The sequence below is a fragment of the Cnephaeus nilssonii genome (assembly GCF_951640355.1).
Source record: "Cnephaeus nilssonii genome assembly, chromosome: 11".
Classification (NCBI taxonomy): Eukaryota; Metazoa; Chordata; class Mammalia; order Chiroptera; family Vespertilionidae; genus Cnephaeus; species Cnephaeus nilssonii.
Window position 1 is genome coordinate 36,205,442 of NC_137082.1, and position 19,100 is coordinate 36,224,541.

At 44.8% G+C, this 19,100-nt stretch overlaps 1 protein-coding gene and 1 pseudogene across 2 annotated transcripts in view; both read right to left on the minus strand.

Annotated features, from left to right (window-relative positions):
- EDEM2 (ER degradation enhancing alpha-mannosidase like protein 2) overlaps positions 1 to 9,804 on the minus strand; it is a 40,295-nt gene extending 30,491 nt beyond the window's left edge. The window contains exons 1-4 of the mRNA XM_079783843.1: positions 9,613 to 9,804; positions 9,297 to 9,407; positions 7,096 to 7,135; positions 3,732 to 3,837 (exon numbers count right to left, since the gene is read on the minus strand). Coding sequence (XP_079639969.1) covers positions 3,732 to 3,837; positions 7,096 to 7,135; positions 9,297 to 9,407; positions 9,613 to 9,719 — 364 coding nt within the window. The 5' untranslated portion in view covers positions 9,720 to 9,804. The remainder of the gene's footprint in view (positions 1 to 3,731; positions 3,838 to 7,095; positions 7,136 to 9,296; positions 9,408 to 9,612) is intronic.
- A 5,279-nt stretch (positions 9,805 to 15,083) lies between these two features.
- LOC307107710 (polyadenylate-binding protein 4-like) lies at positions 15,084 to 17,249 on the minus strand (annotated as a pseudogene). Its single transcript has 2 exons — positions 16,914 to 17,249; positions 15,084 to 16,565 (listed from the first exon to the last, which is right to left on the minus strand). The product of its transcript is annotated as a polyadenylate-binding protein 4-like (transcript).
- Between the last annotated feature and the right edge of the window lie 1,851 nt (positions 17,250 to 19,100).

The window sequence follows — 19,100 nt, forward strand, 5'->3', positions numbered from 1 at the left end:
GGGCACATGGCCAGGCTTCGTACGGGCTCAATCCCCAGGGCAGGGCGTGCAGGAGGCAGCCAATTGATGATTCTCTCTGATCGTTGATGTTTCTATCTCTCTTTCCCTCTCCCTTCCTCTCTGAAATAAATAAAAATATGTTAATAATTTAAAAAAAGGAATACACATATACTAAAGGACATTCTAAAGAAAGTACTTCAGATGGAAGGAAAGGGGTCACAGATGTAAGGTCTGAAGCAGAACAAAGAAAGACAATAAGAAAAGTGGTAAATATATGAATGAATCTAAACTGTAACTGTATAGAATAACAATAATGTATGGAAGGCTTCAAAGAACTAAAATACATGGCTACAGCATACAGGTCAGGATACCCTCAGAGTCAGGTTTTGTATTACTTAGGACAGTGATGGCGAACCTATGACATGCGTGTCAGCACTGACACGCGTAGCCATTTCTGATGACACGCGGCCGCCTCAGCATGCCGAGGATGAAACATTTGCTGCTCCTGAGGATGAAACATTTGCGAAATAATGTTTTTTCCTCAAAGGGACACACTACCCGAGTTATGCTCAGTTTTTTGGCGAAGTTTGACACACCAAGCTCAAAAGGTTGCCCATCACTGACTTAGGAGGAGAATAAATATTTTCATTAACTCTAGATTTTGTTATGTTTGTTAAATTTTCTAGAAAAACTATTTAAAAAGCTAGATATCATGCATAATATCTAAATTAGTAAAAGGAAGTGAAATGGGGGGAGAGGAATCAGTCTAAAAAGGCACAAAAGAAGGAGAGAGAAAAAGAACACAGAAATGATGAGGCAAATAGCATAAAATAATACCACAGAAATGAATGTAAATATATCAGTAATTATTGTAAATATAAATGGATTAAACATTTCAGTTAAGAGACTCTCAGATGGGTAAATACACAAAATATAATACACTAGAGGCCCGGTGCATGAAAATTTGCGCACTTGGGGGGGGTCCCTCAGCCTGGCCTGCGACCTCTCGCAGTCCGGGAGCTCTCAGGGAATGTCCACCTGCCAGCTTAGGCCCACTTCCCTGAGGATCGGGCATAAGCTGGCAGTCGGACATCCTTAGCACTGCCAAGGAGGCGGGAGAGGCTCTCGCCACCGCCGCTGCGCTCGCAGCCATCAGCCTGGCTTGTGGCTGAGTGGCGTTCCCCCTATGGGAGCGCAATGACCACCAAGGGGCAGCTTCTGTGTAGAGCATCTGCCCCCTGGTGGTCAGTGCGCATCACAGTGACTGGTCATTCCCAGTAGTTCCACTGTTAGGGTCAATTTGCATATTACCCTTTTATTATATAAGACTAGTGACCCAGTGCATGAAATTCGTGCACATTAAAAGGGAACTAATTAGAGGAAATATTTTAATATTGCTATTTGCCCTTTGTCTATAATAGAAGTGTTAGAGATGAAAGAAAATTAGTAAAAATGTGTATGAAAATCTTCTTCCTGTCAGAGTCTGGGGCGCACCACGGGAACCAGAATCAAGTCCCCACCCACCCATGTGCGCCTCGAAATCACATGAGACCCAGACCCGGTTGGCCCCACCCACATTGAGCTTGATCCAGACCCGGCCAGCCCCACCCCCATCAAGCCCCGCTGGGTAGGGGGCATGGCCTCAGGTCCCCTGGCTCGGCACCAGGGTAGGGGGTTTGGCCTGAGGTCCCCTGCCCTGGCCCAGTGCCACGCAGCCTCAGGTCCCTGCTGACTGCTCGTTAAGGCTTGTTAAAGGAACTCAGCCTCCGCTGTGGGTGCAGCCATCTTGTGTTACGGGATCCCCGCCTCTGCTGTGGGCGCAGCTATCTTGTGTTATGGAATCCCTGCCTCCACCGTGGGCACAGCCATGTTGTTATGGGGTGACAGTCAATTTGCATATCCCTTCTTTATTAGATAGGGTAATTTACAAAAGATATAGCTAATCATAAAAACAGAAAGATCAAAAGTAAGAGTGTAGAAAAACATATATAGGGCAAATGCCAAGCAAAAGAAAGCTGGTATAGCTGAAACCGGTTTGGCTCAGTGGATAGAGCTTCGGCCTGCAGACTGAAGGGTCCCAGGTTCGATTCCGGTCAAGGGCATGTACCTTGGTTGCAGTTATATCCCCAGTGGGGGGTGTGCAGGAGGCAGCTGATCGGTGTTTCTCTCTCATTGATGTTTCTAACTATCTCTCTCCCTTCCTCTCTGTAAAAAATCAATAAAATATTTTTTAAAAATTTTAAAAAAAGAAAGCTGGTATAATTATACTCATATCTGAAACAAAGGTATAAGGACAACCTTAATTTCCAGATGACAAATTGGGCTCAGAATTGTGTAATACAGCAATGAACATGGCCTCAGGTCTGATTCCTAAATCAGGATTTTATATCATGCTGTCCCTCTACAACCTGATCTTTTAAAACATTTATTTATGCCCTAGCTGGTTTGGCTCAGTGGATAGAGCGTCAGCCTGTGGACTGAAGGGTCCTGGGTTCGATTCCGGTCAAGGGCACATGCCCAGGTTTCAGGCTCAATCCCCAGTAGGGGGCATGCAAGAGGTAGCCAATCAATGATTCTCTCTCATCATTGATGTTTCTCTCTCTCTCTCCCTGCCTTCCTCTCTGAAATCAACAACAATTTATTTTAAAAAAAATTTATTGCCGAAACCGGTTTGGCTCAGTGGATAGAGCGTCGGCCTGCGGACTGAAAGGTCCCAGGTTCGATTCCGGTCAAGGGCATGTACCTTGGTTGCGGGCACATCCCCAGTGGGGGGTGTGCAAGAGGCAGCTGATCAATGTTTCTCTCTCATCGATGTTTCTAACTCTCTATCCCTCTCTCTTCCTCTCTGTAAAAAATCAATAAAATATATATTTTTTTAAATGAAAAAAAAATTTATCACCTTTCTATAATATAAGTTTCATTGTAAAAAAAACATCCAAAATAAAGATGAGCGCAATAAGGGGGAAAAAACATAACTGCCATCCAGAGGTGACAGCTGTTGAGCCACTGGAGGTCCAAAAGTTCACTGATAATAAGGACTGTGCTAGCTTCATAAGAGTCATTGGAAACCTACTAAATAATTGATTCTAGGACTCAACCCAGAGATCACAATTCATTGGGTTAAAGTGGAGCCAAAACATCTGAACTTTTTAAAAGGTCCCAAGTGGTTATGATGGACCACCAGGTTTGGAAACTTAATACTCCAAACTTGCACTGTATAATATAGTAATCATTAACCACGTGCCACTATTGAAATTTAAATTCATTAAAATTAAGTGAAATTAAAGATTCAGCTCTTCAGTTGCAGTAGGCACATTTCAAATGTTCAATAGCCACATGTGGCTCGTCGCTACCGCACTGGACAACATAGATACAACACATTTCCATCATCACAGATATGGGTAGTACTTCCTAGACAATAAACTCTTGGATTACATCTTTCTTGTTCATAAGTATATGCCTAGCACCGAATATATGTTGACTACATGAGTAAATCTGGCACATTTCTTTCCAGTCTTTTCTCTGTCCCCTGCTCATGTCTGCAACTGATGAGGAATCCTGAGCCTTCCCACCCTACCCTCCCAAGAGGGAAGAAGACCTGTCAGTCTCTGGTTTGGGCCAAGTGCCCTGGTAGGGCCAGCCCTTAAGATCCGATTTACCACCTTCTGGTTTACACAGAGGCAAAAAATCCACTCTGTTTTCTTCCAAAGGCCATAGAAGGCAGCCCTTACCTCGGATGTTGGTTTCAAACACAGAGGCATTCACATCAATATCAAAGTCCAAGTTGTCCTGGAGCACTTCAACCACCCTTTGGAATTCTGAGACATTCCCCAAAATCTAGGAGGAAAGAGAAACATGACAATGAAGATATCTCAGGCTTGAAAGGCATTGAAAATCCTATATAACAAAAGGCTAATATACAAATCGACCGAAGGGCGGGACGACCGGTCGCTATGACACGCACTGACCACCAGGGGGGAGACACTCAACACAGGAGCTGCCCCCCTGGTGGTCAGTGCGTTCTCATAAGGGGAGCACTGCTCAGCCAGAAGCCGGGCTCACGGCACAGGCTGGGCTGAGGGAGAACCCCCTGAGTGCACGAATTTTGTGCACTGGGCCTCTAGTGTTGGAATAAGAGTCTAGGATCTGCCCTAACAAGTTTGGCTCAATAGATAGAGCATCAGCCCAGAGACTAAGGGGTCTCGGGTTCGATTCTGGTCAAGGGCATTTACCTCAGTTCCAGACTCGGTCCCCAGCCCTGGTCAGGGCGTGTGCAGGAGGCAACCAATCGATGGGTCTTTCTCACATGGATGTTTCTCTCTGTCTTTCCCTCTCTCTTCCATTCTCCCTAAAAAATCAATGGAAAAATATCCTCAGGTGAGGATTAACAAAAAAGAGTCTGGGATCCTATGCCAGAGTGGCCCTCACTTATTCAACTTAAGGCCTGCAGTTTCTGTTCTAGGACTGGTGACAGGTGAAGAAAACACTGAGAGCTAAAATTCACAAAGACCCAACATCAAGAGACTGGTTAGGTAAATTCTTTTTTTTTTTTTAATTTATTTTTATTGATTTCAGAGAGGGAGAGGGAGAGAGAGATAGAAACATCAATGAGAGAGAATCTGCCTCCTGCACACCCCCCACTGGGGATTGAACCCACAACCTGGGCATGTGCCCTTGACTGGAATCGAACCTGAGACCCTTCAGTCTGCAGGCCAATGCTCAATCCACTGAGCCAAACTGGCTAGGGCTAGGTAAATTCTTAGGTACCAATTCAAGAGTACCCATTTAAACAATATAAAACTGTATAAAAACAATATAGACTATAGACCACATTAAGGAAATCTTAGTTTGCTATTTGCAGTGAATATCTGTTGTTTTTAACCTTTTCTTCACATTCATGCTGTGGAAAATACTGCGGGTTGGTTGGCCCAACAATCATTCCCAATCTTCTTTACCCTTTTAGCCTCCCACCATAGAGGCTGGAAATCCAGATATTTGCTGTCTTAGATTCTTGCTGCTAGAGGTGTTGTGTTAACCAGCCAATACTGAGCCTTGAGAAGACTACTGAGGGTACTTCTAGGAAAGCTTCTGTTTTCCTAATAAAAAGGGGGACCTAGCCAGTGTGGCTTGGTGGCTGAGCGTCGACCTAGGAACCAGGAGGTCACTGTTCAATTCCCAGTCAGGACATATGCTCAGGTTGTTGTAGGCTTGATCCCCAGTGGGGGGTGTGCAGGAGGCATCCGATCAATGATCATCTCTCATCACTGATGTTTGTATCTCTCTGTCCCTCTCCCTTCCTCTCTGAAATCAATAAAAATATACATTTTTTAAAAAACACCTCACTATTGTAACTCCAGAGCTCAGTACCGTGTTTGGCATACAGTCTTTGATTCTTCCTTTAAAGGACTCCAGTAACTTCATCCATACAACTCTTTAGGCATCTGTGTCTCTCCACATTAAGAGTATCTTTGGACAGGAGCCTCAATCATTCCTGCATTCCCCCAGAGTGCTGCACATGGCCCACAAAGGAATTACTCAAGAAATGTTTGTTGAATGACGACATGAATCTTTCTCCACACTGAAGCTAGTGATCTACTCAAAACAGATATTTCATCATTTCCTGCCCTCTACTTCGAAACTTCAGTGGCTTTCCATTATCTCAAATTAAAAATCAAAATCTTTAACACTGAACCTCACCCGGTTCCCATCTAACCCTCCAGCCCCATTTGCTTCTCCCTTTTCCTTCCAACATCTCCTACACACTGGCCTTCCTTTAGTTCACTGCACTTGCCCTACACTCTCCTTCGCCATAAGGCCTCTGCCTGGAGCACTCTTTCCTCCCCCCACTTCCCAAGTCAAAACTTGCTTCTCCTTCAGATCCCAACTGAAGTATCAGTTCATTACCTTAGGGAAGTCCTCTGTGACCGCCTCAGTCTAGGTCAACTTCTTTTAGTTATAACCACTCAAAGAACCATGTTCCTTTCCTACAGTGCACTCACCTCAATTTGTAATTACACATCCTTTAGGGTTAATCTTTTATTCTTTGTTCCCTCTCACTAAAATCATAAACTCCAGGAAATCAGGGACTGTGTCTGTTTACTGTGCCCCAACTGTGTGACTCAGTAGTTGAGTGTCGACCTATGCACCATAAGGTCACGGTTTGATTCCGGTCAGGGCACATGCCCGGTTTGTGCGCTCGATTCCCAATGGGGGGTGGTGTGCAGGAGGCAGCCAATAGATTCTCTCTCATCATTGATGTTTCTATCTCTCTCCCTCTCCCTTCCTCTTTGTTTTTTGTTTATTTGTTTGTTGTTAATTTTTTTTTGTTTTCTCCCCTTTTTGAAATCAATAAAAAAAATACTTTTTTAAAAACTCACTATTGTAATTCCAGAGCTTAGAACTGTGCTTGGCATACAGTTGGCCATTAAATGGAGGAGTACATACAAATTAACATTAAGGTGAAAAAAAGCTAAATTATATCTACAAGGTAATCACAATCATGTAAATATTATTAATTTATAAAAATGAGAGGTGTTAACCAGAAATAGTGAAATAGGGGAAAGTGGTTAAATCCTCTCTTGTGGCTTCTTTAAGGATGACAGTTAAGGCCTGGAATTGTACAGAATTGGGTTCAGGTCCTTGCTCTTCCATTTCAGAGCTACGTACACTGGCCAAGTCATTTTATCTTTTTAAGTATCAGCTCTCCCAGTGGTTAAGGAGTAAAGGTACTTACCTCAAAGGGTTGCTGGAAGGATTAAATGAGGTAATACATGTAAAGTGCTTAGCACATACATAATACACTAACTAATTACTGTTATTATTTTTATCCCTGAACGTATCCATCAGAATGTAAGCCTCTGAAAATAAGGAGGGCATCAAAGTCTCTGTATCCCCCACTAAATAGATTTCGACAGGCCTATCATAATTCTGTGTTCTACAAACATGTGCTGAATAAATGAGCCTGAATAAACTTGAAATTCATCATTTTCCTCTATCTAGATGGGCATGAGTTGAAAATAATAGACTTAGGTGAAGAATTCATTTTTCACCAATAGTCAAACTGCCAAGAAGAAAAGGAATAGAGGAGACACTTACCAGCAAGGTATCCAGAGCATCAATTAGAGTCAGAGAAAAGCTGTAAAGGGACAGAAATCCCAGCTTAGTAAGAAAATCAAGCACCACATGTCAAGACTGCCCCGGATCAGTACCCAAAAACCTAACACATGAGGCACAGCAATGCCTCTGCCTATCCCACTTCCAGTCACAACAGAAAAGCCATAGTGAAAATTGCCAGGAACCTCTGACCCATTTAATGCACCTGGGATCGGGGACTGATATAAGCCCAACTGTAGTTAAACACGTTGCCTATATTCTCGGACAGGATGAGATTGCAGCTAAGAGTACAGGCTTTTCCACACCTAAAAACTTATCTCACAGTACACAGGACTGTATGCTTGAGAATGCACATGTCAGTTTAGAACAGCAAAAAGCTAGAAATAACCCAAATGCACACCAGTTAAAAAGTGATCAAACTATAGTACACTCTAAGAACACTAAACTATAGAGGTTTTTATCGAGTTCTTTAACAAAAAGAGTTCTATTGGCTAATGTTAAGATACTCTAATTGTTAAATGAAAAAGATGAGGTATGGAATAGGCAGTGTGGTATGTTTACTAGTATATCTGTATTTTCAAAAAGAGACATATAGACAGAAAGCAGTTAGTTGTTTGGGCTGCTGGTGGTGGAGGGTTTAACTATAAAGGGGCACAAGGGAACTTTTTAGGGTATTCTGTATCTTGACTGTGATATCAGAACCTCAGAAATGTTCTACTTGTTGATTGTGATAATGGTTAGTATATACTTAAAATGGGTATATTTTATTATATGTAAGTTATGCCTTTAAAAAGTTAATTTTAGCCCTGCTGGTGTTGCTCAGTGGTTGAGCATCGACCCATGAACCAAGAGGTCCCTGGTTTGAGGTCAGAATCCTAGTCAGGGCACATGTTCATCCCCAGCAGGTGGTGTGCTGGAGGCAGTGGATCAATGATTCTCGCTCATCATTGATGTTTCCATCCTCTCTCCCTCTCCCTTCCTCTCGCTCTAAAATAAAAATTTTAAAAACATGTTTTTTAAAGTTAATTTTAGCCCTAACTGGTTTGGCTCAGTGGATAGAGCGTTGGCCTGCGGACTGAAAGGTCCCAGGTTCGATTCCAGTCAAGGGCATGTACCTTGGTTGCATGCACATCCCCAATGGGAGGTGTGCAGGAGGCAGCTGATTGATGTTTCTCTCTCATCGATGTTTCTAACTCTATCCCTCTTCCTTCCTCTCTGTAAAAAAATCAATGGAATATATATTTTTTTAAAGTTAATTTTAAAAGATGTCTATATGATTATATAAACTGAAAATATTTATGGAAGGGTACTCAAGAAAGATATTTCCTTTATTTATACAATCTTGTACTGCTTGAATTTACCATTTGCTTGTACTACTTTATTCAACTAAAAAACTAACATAAATTTTGTTGATTTTACTTAACTTGTCCAGTCTTTAGCATACGCATTTATAAAATGGAGATAAGTGTTAAGAGAATTAAATGACATGACAAAGGTAAAATGCTTAGCACAGTGTTTAATCAATGTCAGCTTCAATTAAATGCAATGATTTCTTTACACAAAAAGAACAAGACAGAGAATTCCATCTTTGATTTTTATTCTAGTGTGAGAAAGACAAACTAGCAGCCAAGTAAAAATGATAGTATCAGAGAGTGAGAAGTGCTAAGAAGAATAAGTGGTTTGTGAGAGTGACCTGGAAGGAGTGGGTAGTCAGGGAAGCTGATGCTGAGGTGACATTTTGGGCCGAAATCTCAAGAAGCAGTCAATGTGTGAGGATAATGAGGGAAGTGTGTTTCAGTTTCACTAACAAAGGCTCTGAAGTGTCATGGTTGGGAGAGTGACATCTCCTCCTGGGTTTGTTTGTCCACTTATAAAATGAAGGGGTTGGGTCTTTTGACTTCCTGGAGCCTTTCCAAGGTATTCTACAACTCCAGAGATTTGCCCAAGCCCCCATAACCAGTGCCTGTCACTCTTGTAGCTGGAGTCCAAAGGTTCAGCCCACCAGGCTAATAACCCAGGCTACTCCACTTCGGGATCCAGATGGGGGCGGGTGGGAGGGGGTCACGGCCTCGCCCTGGCTAGGAGCTTTTCCGGATTCGGTAAGGAAACCATCAAGCCACCAGTCCCAGAGTCCCACCCGTCTAGAACCGGACTGCCAGACCCCGGCGACCCCTTCGCACTACCTGCCCCAGGTGTCATGCCCGTCACAGGTGAGAGGTCGCAGCTCGTCGTAGGGAAATGCATTCTCCAGGTAGCTGTCGTAAGCGTGGTAGAACATGGCCTTGACTCGCTCCCTGGTGAGGATTAGGAGAAATAAGGCGGGGGCGGGGGGGGGGGGGGAGGGAGGTGAGGAAGGGGCAGAAAACGAAATCAAGCAGGGGAAAGGACAAGAAATAGGCAATCCGAGCAAATGAGGGTGGGGGTCCTGGGGTAGAGGGAAAGGCAAGGAACCCGCTCTGTGCTTTCCATTCCCCTTCTGCGTCAGCCTGACCGCTTCACCTGTAGTGGGCGGGGTCGGGCGCGGAGCCATCGGGGCCCGGCGCACCAAGGTGCAGTGGCAGCAGCAAGCTCAGGAGGCCGAGCGGGACCAGCAGCCGGAAAGGCATAGAGCTCGTGTCCTGTCAACACCGCCGCCGCAGCAGCAGCCACCACCAGCTGCTCATCCTGCGAGCCTCTGGGGTTCTTCCGGGAATCCGCGTCACTGCGCCTGCGTGCTGATGAATCAGTCACTCACTTCCGAACTACAAGCCCCAGAATGCAACTGGTAGCGGAACCGAGGCAAAGAGCATCCTGAAATACATAGTCTGGAACGGGGATCCACGTGTCCTAAAGACAGTGGCTATTACAGCTACTATAATTAACGTTTTAGTAACCTCATTTATTGAGCACTTATTGTGTACCAAGACTGTATGGAGCACTTAAATACATTATCATTTTTAAAAATCACTTTATTAAACATGAAGGCAGGGACTCAACATTTGTTGAGTGGATGTGTTTATATATAAAGATGGATGAAGCATGTTCAGCCTTTTCCATTAGGCATACTGAGCTTCCCAGACCAGTTCCCTGCTCGTTGTGTAAGGTACAACTTACTTCCATTTATTTGTCCAAAGTTGCCACTCTCGAGATTTCCAGAAATCCTGTCAGTTCTAAAAATTCATGAATTTTGGATTGGTGTTACTTTTTAAATTCTCAGCTGAGAATGTTAATTGATGAGAGAAAGAGAAAGAGATGGATGTGAGAGCAAAACAGCCATTAGTTGCCTCCTGTATGTGCCCCGACCCAAGATCCAACCCACAACGTAGGCATGTGCACTGACCGGAAATCAAACCTGCAACCTTTTGGTGTATGGGATGACACTCCAACCAACTAAGCCAGCTGGCCAGGGCTCTCTCTCCTGCCATTTGGGATGTGATTACATTCTAATGGTCTCTTCGGTCTCCAGTCCAGTGCATAAGTTTTCCCATCCCAATCCCCTGGACCATCTCAGTGGCTGCAGCCCTGTAGAGTATCCCAGGTGAGAATGAAGACCCTAGGGCACTATAGCATTCAGAAGGTTTGGAACACATTTTTCCATTTTCCTTCTTGCAAGTTCCCAGAGGTTGGTCATCGTTTTAGACTACAGCAACACTCATGACTTTTGGACAGTGTGATGTGCAATAAAATCAACCCTGGATTTGAAGTGAGACCTGGACTTCAATTCCAATCTCAAGTCCATGTAAAGCCTCTAAATGTGACCCTGAATATTGCCTCTCCCTCTCCGGACCCAACTTCCTCACCTATAAAATGAGAGGTTTGAACAAATGGACCTCTGAGGTCCTTGAATTCGAGCTTTCCGTGATACTAGTGTAGTAGGCAGTTAGGTATGAGCAGAGCAGGAACTGATAGGCCAGGTGCTGAGGGTCACCAGGGCAGAGAGCCTCAGGTGCCTAGCAACAGGCAAAACTACAAGCCCTTGCAGATCATTCCCTTAAGCATTAACCCCTGAAAATGACTTCTAGGCCTTGGCTGTGTTTTGGCCCCAGGCCCTCAGGAGTAGCAAAACAAGGCAAACAACGTAATGGCTGACGTAAGGACCAGCTGCAATGACTTAAAGACCCCCTGGGGACCAACCAATTAGTGAAGACCACACCCTCAGGAGATACTGGGAGAATGCACAGATTGTATCAATACCCAAGGTCAATACTCTTAGACTCTGTGCTGAGTGGAACAAGCCTTGGACTAGTGATCAGAAGCCTTAGGTTCTATTATAGGTTTAGCCACCATCTCCGTGTGATTTTAGGAGTCACTTTCCTTTGGGGAGGGGGGGTTCAGTGTCCATATCTGGAAAATGAGTGCATGGGACTCTCTCTCAGCACAAGGAAAATATTAACAGATTCATACAGAATTATTGCAAAATAAAATCAGAAAACAGAATTCAACACACATTCACTGCAGAAATTTTCCCCTAGAAACAATCATAAAGCAGAACAAAATGGTCAGATAACACTACAAGTGAAATTTGACTATTGCCAAATGAATCATATCAGTAATGCTAATAAGAAAATGGCCAAAATGTATCAATAATAGCAAGCATTTATATAGCATTTACGATGTTCCAGGCACTGTTCTTAGTACTTCACATACATCAACACCATTAATCCTTTCCAAAACCTTATGAGCATTTTACAGATTTAAAAATTGAAGCCCAGATTTTAAAAACTGAAGGGAGGCTTAGTAATAACCAGCATCTCACACTGAATAAGTGATAGAGCCAAGATTTGGACCCAAACAATCTATAATTGACTGCATTGATAAAATTAATGACAAGTGTGAATAAAAGTCAAATACAGAATTTAAAAGAGGTGGAAATCTGACTTCTGCAGTGTCCTCTAGCTTTAGCTTCTCATGATTCTGCATTCAATATCCCCTTCCTTTTTGCTGGAAAGTCAGAACAGAAAGTTGAATTTGCTGAAGCTGGAAGCCAAGGCACTTTAACTGAGTACTCTTGACTACTTTCAGCGGGGAAATATCTGAGAATTCCTTTCCTAGCATCTGGGGATCATGCGGTTCAAGTGGATTCTCCCAACTCCCAGAGCCAAGTTTACATGCTACATACTTTGGGACTGCCAAAAAATAATTAGCCTATCCATGGGAAACTTCCCATCTACTGCTTTGTAGAAATGCTTTAATTTCCCCTGACCACATATGCAAACATTTAGAGCACTGACTCCTTGGTCAGAGCCCCAGAACATGCATTATAATGCTCATGTTCCAAGTGAAGTCGGACCTGTGGCCACATCTGCTACTGTTATGAATCATAATGTAAATATTTGTGTTTTCCGATGGTCTTAGGCGACCCTGCTAGCGGTTTTCAACCTGTGGGTCATGACCCACAGGTTGAGGACCGCTGCTGTAGAGCCTAAGACCATCGGAAAACACAGATATTTACATTACGATTCATTAACAGTAGCAAAATTACAGTTATGAAGTAGCAATGAAAATAATTTTATGGTTGGGGGTCACCACAACATGAGGAACTGTATTAAAGGGTCTCGGCATTAGAAAGGTTGAGAACCACTGGCCTAGAGGAACTTTAGCCATTCTGGGTATATTCAGGCAAAAGTATAGAATCAAGAATAGACCACAGATAGTCTCATAGTCTGGTCTGACGGGCTCAGAAGGGCCAAGTGGCATCCTCTAAATCCACAACTAGCAAGTGGCAGAGCTGAGATGTGACCCCAGACAGTTTTACCCCAGAACCCATGGCCCTGGATATACCACTTCTACTCTGGGGCCTGGGAGGAGGGAGTGGGCTGAGTAGACAGCACAACGATGCCCTGAAGGAGTTTATAGTCCAGAGGAGAAGACAAGGGTATAGAATGTGACAATGTAGCTACCATGGGAGACAAAACTTTATTGGTTTTGTGAAAACAGTGAGAGGTCACTTCTAGTTGGGCGCATCAGGGAAGGCTTTCAGAAGGAGTGGTATCTAAGCAGGGCTTTGAAGGAGTGGGAAGGATTTGGTGAGGTCTAGAGAAAAACAGCAGAAGACTAAAATATATGTAATAATAATTCATAAGAAGTTGTTTTATCTCAACAGTGAGTTTAACACTAGAAACTTAATTAATGCATTTGCCACATTAACAAATTAAATATGGAAAATCATATCATTTCATTAGATAATGATAAAGAATTGAAAAACTCAAAACATTTACTATAAAAGCTTAGCAAACTATAGGGAATATAGTCAACTAGAGGCCCAGTGCATGAAAATTCATGCACTGGAGTGGGGGTCCCTCAGCCTGGCCTGCCCCCTCTCACAGTCTGGGAGCCCTCAGGGGCAGGAGGCGACCCGGTGATCAGGGGAAGGCAACGCCCCATCACACCTCTGCTGCTGCCACTGCCGGCAGTGCAAGCTTCAGCTGGCCCTGGTTACCTGAGCCTCGGGTGGCCCTGGGTGGCTGAGGGGCTGAGGGGAATGGGGGACTTCGGAGGCAGGCACGCAGAGTGGCTGGGCCCGCCTGAGGGCTGCACCAGCCTTGCTGCACGCCTGCCGCCCCGGTGGGGCTGAGGGGACTGAGGGCCACCATCTTTGAGGGAGTGGCAGTCAACTAGCATATTCCCTCCTTATTGGCTGTGGGCACCACCATCTTTGTGATGTGGTGAGGGCCAATTAGCATATTTCCTCTTTATTAGAAAGGATAATATTGTAATAACCATGTATGGTGTCAGATGGATACTAGACTTATTGGGGTAATCACTTCATAATGTATATAAATGTCTAATCACTGTGTTGTATACTTGAAGCTAATAGATATTATCTATAATTAGAAAATAAATTAATTTTTTAAGACTCAGGAAACTAAGAATAAAAGGAATCTTCCTTAATCTGATAAAGGGCTTATAAAGGGTATCTTTTAAAAACATACAGAAAACATCATATTTAATGGTAAAAAATTGAAAGCTTTCCTTTTTAAACAAGGAAAATGATAAGAATACTCTCTCATATGTTCTATCATTTCTCTTCAATATTGTTCTAGAGTCTAGAGGTTGAAGTGATAACAATAGTTAAGAAGAGCCCTAACTGGTTTGGCTCAGTGGATAGAGCATTGGCCTGCAGACTGAAGGGTCCCAGGTTTGATTCTGGTCAAGGGCATGTACCTTGGTTGTGGGCACATCCCAAGTTGGGGGTGTGCAGGAGGCAGCTGATCGATGTTTCTCTCTCATCGATGTTTCTAATTCTCTATCCCTCTCCCTTCCTCTCTGTAAAAATCAATAAAATATATTTTTAAAAAACAATAGTTAAGAAGAAACTATAAAATTAGAAAGGAAGAAATAAAACTGTCACTATCTACTAGCAATATGACCATGCATATAGAAAATCCAAAAGAATCTATAAATAATTATTAGAATGAATGTTTGTTAAGGCTTCTAGATAAAAAGTCAATGCAACAAAATTATCAGCATTTCTATATACCAGCAATAATCAGTTAGCACATGAAATGTCTTTTAAGTACCATTTTAAATACTATTTTAAAATATGAAGGACCTAGGGAAAATATAACAAAGACTGGGCAAGAATCTCTTCAACCTGATAAAATAATTCTAAAGTTTATGTGTAAAAGTTCAATATACAAAAACAGCCAAGACACTCCTTTTTCTTATGGAGATATTTCTCTTTATTGAAAAACTTAAGACTTGGGTACATCAAATAAAACCAATTTTTTGGGGGGGTGGGGGGCGAGAATAAAAACCCACAATGGACAAAAAAAACACACTTAACACTGGGCCATAGCCGAACCCAGATAATATATTGTTTTAATTGAAAAATTCTAGGTGCTTCATAATTGACCTTTTGATATAAAATGACCCATTAAATTGGCAATTTGTGGTTCTTGGTGTTGAGGTTCATAGGACACGCTAGGAAGTCTTCAAATCTTGAATTCCATGAGGGGTTCTTTGGCTTTTGAATCATTTTTTTTCCTTGCTTAGGAGGTAGCAGCAGCAACAGTGCCCAACTTCTGGGCAGCTTCTTTCCTGGCATGATGAGCCTGCAGAACCGCCAGCCACAGCTTCGTCTACCTTGGTGCAGCAGCTCGGAGTTGTCGATCTCCAGAAGTACTCCGGTAATCGTTCCAGCCAGATTCGAACGGATGAGTGAGAACAAATGTTCTCCCAGCATCTGCTTTTGTCCTGGGGGGATGCTGCAGCCAGCATGGAGGCGGTCAGGGGCTACTGCCCCTGCACATGGACCACAGGCTGGGGTGCCTGCAGAGGCAATATGGCAAGGTGATGAGGACTGCAGAAACTGGAGGCATACTTATAAGGAGCAGCGTGAAGTGCTAAGTTCTGCACAGCTCGGGGAACACCTCCAGACTGGCACCTGTCAGTCAGCCCTTGCTGGGCGGCACCAGCACCACCAAAGTCCATAGCCAAGTGGTTCAACTCTCTGAGCAGTTGGAGCCAGATGGCGAAGAGTTGGATGAGGGCCAGTCTGGCATATAGCACCTGGCATACCTTGGAAGCCGTGAGGTCTCCCACCTTGCTGCCAGTGTGGATTAGGTCTCATCTGTGCTAACAGGTTAGGTGTGTAATATGGAGGTCCTCCCTGAGCCTGTGGAATGGCTGGCAGAAAGTAGCCAGCAGGTGCAGGCTGGAACTGTAAGATGGCATCAGCAGGGAGTGCTCTCATTCCGGCCACCCGCTGCATATACTGGTTGGTCAGGTGAGCCTTTTGCTCTTCCTTCCTCTGGGCCAGGGCGACATACAGTGGTTTGGAGCCCCTGATGCCTCCGTTCATCTAAGTGACTGACTGCTTTGGTTGCCTCCTCAGGAGATGAGAAGCAGACAAAGCCAAACCCTTTGCTTCTCTCGTCCTCCAGCATTACCTTCGCACTGGTGACGGATCCGAAAGGAGAAAACTCTTTCCTTAACTTCTCATCGCCAATGGTGTCATCCAAGTTCTTAATATAGAGATTCATCCCCTGATATCGACTAATTCTCTCTTGCTTCAGCTCTTCAAATTTCCATTTTATCTCAGCCTGCTGTTCCACTGTCTTCTGTGTACAGCCTACAGAAATGACTTTCCCACTTATTTATTTTCCATTCATCTCTTCCACAGCTGTTTTTCGTAATCCACAAAGCCTCTGGATATCCCACTGGGATCTCTCATTACCGTGACACTTAGGGTCTTACCAAACTGGCTGAACAGCCCTTTCATACTCTCTTCATCCACTCCTTCCCCAAAGTTGTTGATATGCACATTGGTCAACTTGGCTTTGGCTTCAAGCTCGGCTTCCTGCTCTTTTCCAGACTTGCATCTGCCCACAAACACTTGGGCGGTCCTTGGGCGCAAGCCATTCCTCTTCTCAATGGCTTTGTCTGCAGCCTCTTGGGTCTCAACGTGAACAAAGGCATAACCCTTCTCATAAGCCATTCTCATCGCACATCACCTTGCAGGACACAATGTTTTTGTTAGGTCCGCTCTGAAAGGAGGCAGGCCAAGAGACGTGAGAGTTTAAGAAATTTCATTGCGCACTCACAGCGGGCTGAGACCAGTGTGTTGGTGTCAGCCGCGAGGGGATGGTTAGGTTCTCTTATATAGGGTAAAAGTATGCCTTGTAGGGTCAGGCTGTGGGTGCGCAAGTTGGTCAAGTGGAAGGGAGGAGAGTGCACTGGTCAGTGGGGCGGAGAGGAGTTCTCATCTTGCTTCTGCAGATGCAGACCCTCTGCCCCAAGCTAGGGGGAAAGGCTTCTAACTACTATTTCAGAAAGCATGTCCAAGCAGGAGAGACTAAGGGTAGTTCACCCTAACAATGTCCAAACGCAGAAAAAGTACCACAAAGTGCCTTGTTATCTATCAATTTGTCCAGGTTCTTGATGAAGATCTTTCCCACACCAGATTTTCTCAAAGAGGAATCCCTTATGTTGCGGATTGGCTTTCTCTTAATCACCTCTAAGTTCCTAGTATTCAAGGCCCGCTCAGCGTCAGTGGCTGGGAGTTGACGTAGGTGTAACCCTGGGAGCCGCAGGCCTGGGTGGACGGCACGGGGCCCGCAGGGCTGACCTTTTCGCACAGCCCGGCCTCGGTGACCTCGGAGTGCAGGCAGCCACGTACAGGGAGGCCGGGGGTAGCTGCCGGCGGCAGCGTTCATCTCCCGCCCCCACCACCCACCCCAGGCCCGCCAGGAGGACTTCTTACAGGGAGCACACGGGACGGAAGGGGGTCTTCCCGGAGCCGGGCCGCTGGCCCACGGGCGGGCGGCAGGGCGGAGCTCAGAGGCGGGCGCAGGCTGGGAAGCAGGAGGGCACCGCGGAGGTCGGAGTTGGGCGCGGCCGGCTCCAGGCTGCAGGGCCGCAGACCAAAGGCTCTCAGAAACAATACCCCCCCCCCCCCCCCCGCGGGCGTTTGTCATTTTCAGCTGTCTGAAGCTCCAAATTTCCAAAACAAATTTATTAAAATGGGGACTTCCCTCTAAATTACAAAACATCTTAAAGAACCAACCAAACGGTGCCCACGCGGCCTCCAGGACACGCGTTTCTCTTCAAATATAGGCTTCTGGCGACTTGAGATGCCAGCAGCTAGTGAAGGGGGACACAAACTATTAGTGGGTGCGGGCTCGGCCAGCCTGGCCACGCGCGCTGCCACCTCCACGCAAGGCCGCCGAGGGCAGCGCGGACACTGGCCGCGGGGAGGCCAGCGCGGGGCGGGGCGGGGCAGAGGCACGTGGACGCGCGCGGCTCACCACAGACGATGGGACCCACAGACGATGGGGACGACAGACAGACGGGGTCTTCCTTTCCTTCCTTCCTTCTCTCTCTCTCTCATTTTTTTTTTTTTTTAATCATTTTCTCTTTAGGCTACTGAGCCCGAAAGTGGCAGGGGCTGCAGCAACCCAGAGCGGAGAGAGCCAGCCAAGACACTCTTTTTTTTTTTTTTTAATGTATTTTATTGATTTTTTTTTTTTTTTTTTTTTTTTTTTACAGAGAGGAAGGGAGAGGGAGAGAGAGCTAGAAACATTGATGGAGAGAAACATCAATCAACTGCCTTCTGAACATCCCCTACTGGGGATGTGCCCGCAACCAAGGTACATGCTCTTGACCAGAATCAAACCTGGGACCCTCGAGTCCGCAGGCCGACGCTCTATCCACTGAGCCAAACCGGTCAGGGCAAGCCAAGACACTCTTGAAGGACAAAGTGGGAAGACTTGATCTGTAAGATATGAAGATTATTATATACCTATACTAGCTGCGATAATGTGGCATTGGTGCAGGGAGGGAAAACCAGGCCACTGGAACAGAATAAACACATTTACTGTAAGTCAGAGATGCCACTGAGATCACTAAAGAGGAGCAGACTTTCCATAAGCAGTGCTGGCACAACTGGATATCCACGTAAGAGAAACTAATCATGACCTCTACCTCACACCATACACTTAAAGGTGAAAGACAAAACTACAAAGCTTTTGAAGATAAATAGGAGAATGTCTTCTCGTTGCTCCCTGGTTACCCTAGTCAACTTCCAGCCACTGACGCGGAGCGGGCCTTGAATACTATGAACTTTGATGTCATTAAGGGAAAGCCAATCCATAACACATGGTCTCAGAGGGATCCCAGGGTAGAGAAAGATTTCTTAAACAATGTTAATGCAAAAACATTCAAACCGGTAAAGAATGTTTGTGCGTTTATTTGAGCCAAACTGTCGACAGTTGCCGGGAAGCAGTATCTCAATGGATTGGGATAGTGCTCCAGAGAATGGCGGTTTTTCATCTAATTTTATACATTACAATCAAATGAGGGGACATAGGTAGGTTACATGAAATCCACTGGTGATAGGTTAGAGAGGTGGGAGAAATCAAAGGGTTGGGGGAACCTCTGGGATTGGATAACAAGTAAAATGATAGACACATACTTAGGTGGGTGCAGGACAGTAAACAGCCAACAATTAACATGATAACAATAACAACGAAGGAATGTATGGTATCTGTCCTGGTGCCCAGGCACCT